Source organism: Artibeus jamaicensis, unplaced genomic scaffold, assembly GCF_021234435.1.
Source record: "Artibeus jamaicensis isolate MK-2021 breed Jamaican fruit bat unplaced genomic scaffold, CSHL_Jam_final contig_1871, whole genome shotgun sequence".
Taxonomy (NCBI): Eukaryota; Metazoa; Chordata; class Mammalia; order Chiroptera; family Phyllostomidae; genus Artibeus; species Artibeus jamaicensis.
In genome coordinates, this window is record NW_026521380.1 from 151473 (window position 1) to 157156 (window position 5684).

Consider the following 5684-nt stretch of genomic DNA (forward strand, 5'->3'; position numbering starts at 1 on the left):
TGACAGCTGACTACAGACCATGAGGAGACAGTCAGAACTCAGATCAACTTCCCACCATGTAATCCCACTGGTAATAAATGCATCATATTAAGCCATTTCCTTCTAGGATAACAGTATGCAGCAACAGCTAACTGATAACAATAATCACAGTGAACAGAACTGAAGGAAAATATCACCAGCCACTTGTCCTCGTAAGTCTTTGTTCCAATATTTGAAGATGGCATTCATGATTATTCCTCCTGAAGGTTATTTCAAAAAACTGCATTGAAAAGTGACTCCATCAGATTCCCTTGTAGGTAAGCAGGAGAGGTTGGAAGAACATGTATGTTTGGGTAACACATATGACTCTGAGTCACAGGACTGACAGGAATTCAAGCTCTCTGATGAATCACTGTTTGGCCATTTATGTATATATATAACATATCTGTAGATCACATATATAGTATATACCCTGAATGAGATTAATGTAGTTTTTTCCCTACCTCACCAGTGGTTACCATAATATTTAGAGTAGTGGGAGATGGTTCATTTAGAACAATAGAAGGAATCATAGTTTTAAACAGCAATGAAAGTTTTCAAGTGGAGGACAAAAGATCATTCAAAGTAAACATACTTACACCCCAATGCTTCACCCCAAGTATAAATTCCTTTATACATGGACACCAATCTTATATACATCCATAAGTAAACACACACCATAAAAAGAGTTTACCTAGTAATAAATGCATGGCTTAAAATTTTGCTTTTTCATACTTAAGGTTGTCTTTGCCTCTAAGCACATATTATGTCAAACTATTTTATGGTAGTGGGATATGAAGAAATGACATACAAGAATTGTTAAACTGTGATCTTCTACAGTCCTTTCCTGTGAGATGATATAAATGGCTTTGGTTACCAAGTGCAGTGTAATTCCATAGGAGTAGTACCACTCAATATTTTTCTTTCAGTGAAACAAAAGAAAAATTATTCACTATGATATATTTCATTTCAAAATATTGTTCCCAAGAAATCCATGTAGTCTCCATGAGATAGATGGCAGTATCCAAATATCTCATCCAAGCCTGGGAATCAATTTGGGAGAGGAGAAAAATGACAAACAAAAAGCTGCTATGTGTGACAAAGTTGACAAGTTAATAAGGTGATTCACTTAAATATTATAGAGGAATTGAAATCACAGAAACACAAACTCATGGAAATAAACACAGGAAATAAACACTTTCTACTTTCACCACCTGATCAAAGAGCAACAACATCTGGCTCTGAGGCTTTGAGCCCTGCAATCATGGGTGTTTACTCAGCCCTAGGACAAATGGTCCTTATAAAGCTGCTACCCCAACTAATCTTCTCAGAGCCCCCTTTATGTCTCTACTCCTGAGACTGTAGATGAAGGGGTTCAGCATGGGTGTGACCACACTGTACATCACTGAGGCTGTTGCACTTGACTGAGAGTTGTGAGTACTAGCAGAGCTGAGATACACTCCTAGGCTTGTACCATAAAATAAGGAGACAACTGAGAGGTGAGATGCACAGGTGGAAAACGCTTTATACTTTCCCTGAGCTGATGAGATTGCACATATGGAGGTCACAATTTTAGAGTAAGAGTAAAGGATCCCAGACAGGGGACCACCAGCCAGCAGCCCAGTGGCCAAATACATCACCATGTCATTGAGAAAGGTGTCAGAACTGGCAAGTTGGCTCATCTGATTGAGTTCACAGAAAAAGTGAGGGATTTCCAAGTCTGCACAGAAGGAGAGTTGTAATACCATTAAGCTTTGCAACAAGGAATACAGGGAACTCGTGATCCAGGACACCAGGACCAGCAGACCACAGAGCCAGGGGTTCATGATAATCTTGTAGTGCAGGGGGTGACAGATGGCCACATACCTGTCATAGGCCATCACAGTGAGGAGGAGGGTGTCCACCACACCAAAGAATATAAAAAAAAACATCTGTGTGATGCATCCTGCATAGGTGATGGCTTTGTTCTGTGTCTGGATGTTCACCAGCATTTTTGGGATGGTGGTGGAGGTGATACAGATGTCAGCCAAGGACAGGTTAGAAAGGAAGAAGTACATGGGGGTGTGGAGGTGGGAGTCTGAGCTGACAGCCAGAATGATGAGCAGGTTTCCCAACACAGTGATCAGGTACATGCAGAGGAACAGGCCAAATAGGACAGGCTGCAGTTCTGGTGCCTCTGATAGTCCCAGGAGAAGAAATTCTGAAGTTGGGGTATCATTGCCTTGGACCATGGGGTGGTGGTCACTACTAGGGAAAAAAAATTACATAAATGGGCATAACTCACGAATTGAAGATGCTACCATTACAGTGCCATATGGGAAAAAGCATGCACAAGAGAGAGAATATGTGGGATTTATTTATGAAGAGTTCAGGGAGACCTAAGAACCAGATTTCATTAGAACAGGGACCTTAAGGGAGAGAAAGCAGGAGACAGTAGTTCATTTGCAAAGAGTATACCATGCAAGGAAAGAGCCAGTGCAAAGACCCATAGGTGACACTTGTTCCAGACATTCAAGACTAAAAATTGAGTCACGTGGTGAGGTGAATGAGCAAGAGGAGAGCAATGAGAGATAATCAGAGAATGAGGGGAATGAGGTGACATTTCTGCTGCTAGTGAAACTTCAAGTCACAGGGAATCTCTTGTCCACAGTTTTTCCTTGCACTTTATTAATTTTGATTCCATGTAATATTGTGGACATAAATGATTCCCCCTTCTTATTTTCATGTGTTGGTTAACATCCTACATCTCAATTGTAGGGTCACATTTTGGAGTATATTTTCTCATGTACCCCTGATTTAGTACCTTCAAGCTCTCAGACTCACCTGGATGAAGCTCTGAGAAGGCCTCCTTGTGCAAGATGGAGACTGAAGCTCTGTCACCACACAAGAGAGCAGGAAGGAGTGAAGCATTGGTCCCCAACCAGACTCGAGTCTCCAAAAGCAACAACCCTATTCTGGCCAGTCCAAAGTCATACGTGCATCAGAGGTGATATTTTCAGCAGCCTATATCTGCTCATTAGATACTCTCTTCATTGTTACTCCCACTTCTGAGTACCTCATATCCCTTAGGACACTGATGTGCACAGAAGGGAAATTTTTCTTGCTGAGTCTGCATCCCTGTAGACCCCATTAGAAGTCAGGTGAATCCAGCTTTCAATATTGCTTTTCCATGAACTCATCTGCCTTCCAGGGGCCTTACCTCCTTGCACCTCATTGCAATCTTGTGTCATCATTTTCTACAAATCTAAGACTGAGGACCCTGCCCTGACTAGGTCTCATGGACTCCTAGAGTACTGACAGGTGGTGAGCAGCAGCTCCTCCTATCTCTAGAAATTGCTGTTTTTCTCTTGAACAAGTAGGACTGGTATGTTTCTTTGCTATAAAACCACAGTACTCTTATCCTTGGCCACAGAGATCAGATGATCAGATGATTCATGCTTGTAACACAAATTAAGAGCTGGCATTTAGTGCTTCATGTAAGAATATTTGCAAAAATGTACAGGGAATAAGAAGCATAAATGGTAGGTACAAAATAAACAGGGGGAGGTTAGAAAAGTATGAGAAATGAGAAGCCAAAGAATCTATATCTACGACCCATGGACATGAACTAAGTAAAGTGGGGGAGATGCTGGTAGGAAGGGGTTACATAGCAGAGAGGAATAAAGGAGAGAAAGAATGGGACAACTGTAATAGCATAATCAATAAAATATATTTTAAAAGGTGAAAGATTTATACAATTTGAAGAAAAACCAGATTATCAATAAAATATATTTTAAGAAAGCATTTTCAGAACCAGACAATAACAAAAATATCAGTAAAAATATAGAACACCTGAATAACACTGTCCACTACCTTGATCTAACTAATATTTCTAAAATACTTTCCAACCAACAACAGGAGAACATATATTTTCAAGAACATGCGACCATTGACCAAGAAAATCCACATTCTGGTTCAAAATCAAAATGAGAAGAAAAAAATAACACTATAAACTCTTAAACTTCACTGCCTCTCCTAAAAAGCAAAACAAAAACTTTTGGGGAAAGTAAAAGCATCTCTTCTTTCCCCAGAGAGAGTGACAGGCAATGCTTACTTCAATTACAGGTGCTCAACAAATGCTCAAAATATGCAGAACAAATCATTCAATAAACTCAGTCACCCTGCTGAGGTTGTACAAACAGCCTCAAAACCCAAATTAAAGGTAACTGAGAATGGAAGTAATCAAATATTCAATATACTTTTTAAGAAATGCAAGATTTACTTCTATCTACGTTTATGGATTTAATTATGATTATTCAAGTACTTAATTACACTTCTTAGGTTGTTTCCGTTTTTAAACCATCTTTCTGATATTTCTATTCATCTGATTTTATGTCTGGATCACTGAGTCCCTGAGAAAAGAATAAGCTTAAAGCCCTGGCTGGCAAAGCTCAGTAGGTTGAGCATGGGCCTGCGAACCACACGATCACAGTTTGATTCCCAGTCAGGGCACATGCCTTGGCTGCAGGCCAGTTCCCGGCAGGTGACTCACAAGAGGCAAGCACACATTGGTGTTTCTCTCCTTCTCTCCTTCCCTTCCTCTCTAAAGATAAATAAGTAAAATCAAAAAAAGAAAAAGAAAAAGCTTAGATTCAATCTCCATGGCAACTGTACATCCATCACACTATATTTACATATTTAAGTTTGATTTAAATGCATCAATATATGCAAATTTGCAAAAAAATAAAAGTTTCATAATTATAAGATACGCTTTGATGTTTTTATGCACTATGTTTTGAATTTAGATTCTTATATGGATTGTCCTATTTCAGTTCTACTAAAGTCCATTCTTTGAAATCATACCACTGTGAGCTTCACTCTACATTTGCAGAAATGGGAGTTAGAGGGTGCAGCAACCTGCTCAATATGAACTGAGAAGGGGGTGAACTTTGATGGGAACCCTATCAAGATGTTTTCAGTTCAAAGACTAGCTGGTGTGGCTCAGTGGATTGAGCATGGGCCTGTGAACCAAGGGGTCACTGGTTTGATTTCTAGATGGGACACATGCCTGGGTTGTGGGCCAGGTCCCAGTAAAGGGCACATGAGGGGCAGCCAGACACTGGTGTTTCTCTCTCTCTCTCTCTCTTTCTTCTTCTTTTCCCCTCTCTCTAAAAATAAATAAATAAAATCTTTAAGAAAAAAAAAGTTGTTTCCAGTTCTCGTGCTCCAGTCAACAGTTGGCAACTTGGTGTGATTTTGTCTTTAGGGAACACATAACAAAGTCTGGGCCACTGCCATAGCAACGAGCCTGGGTGGGGAGGGGTCAGCTACCAGACGCAGGATACTCGGATACTCGTGGCCCCTGTGATGGGCCTGGGTGCCAGAAAAGTCAGCTCGGGACCCGGGACACTTGCGGCCCCTGTGCCGCTGCCATAGCAACGGAACTGGGTGACAGAGGAGTCAGCTGCAGGAGCTGGGACACTCAGAAGTGGTAGGCCACCAGCGTCGGCACCAGCGCGAGGACCAGCGCGAGAGTAGGTGGAGACAGAGAACATCAAGATACCTGAAGGAGTATGCACCACTGAAATTCACAGGTATTATACCACAGAAGGTCACACCATAAACCCAGGGACTCAGAAAAGATTAATTTTAGAAGCTGAGACTGACAAGAAGAGTCTCAAACAATG

At 41.0% G+C, this 5684-nt stretch overlaps 1 protein-coding gene across 1 annotated transcript; it reads right to left on the bottom strand.

Moving 5' to 3' along the window:
* Window positions 1–1316: 1316 nt before the first annotated feature.
* Window positions 1317–2249, bottom strand: LOC119051838 (olfactory receptor 7A17-like). Its single transcript, XM_037148798.2, has one exon. It carries the CDS (start codon window positions 2247–2249, stop codon window positions 1317–1319), a length of 933 nt encoding a protein of 310 aa, XP_037004693.2.
* Window positions 2250–5684: the final 3435 nt, after the last annotated feature.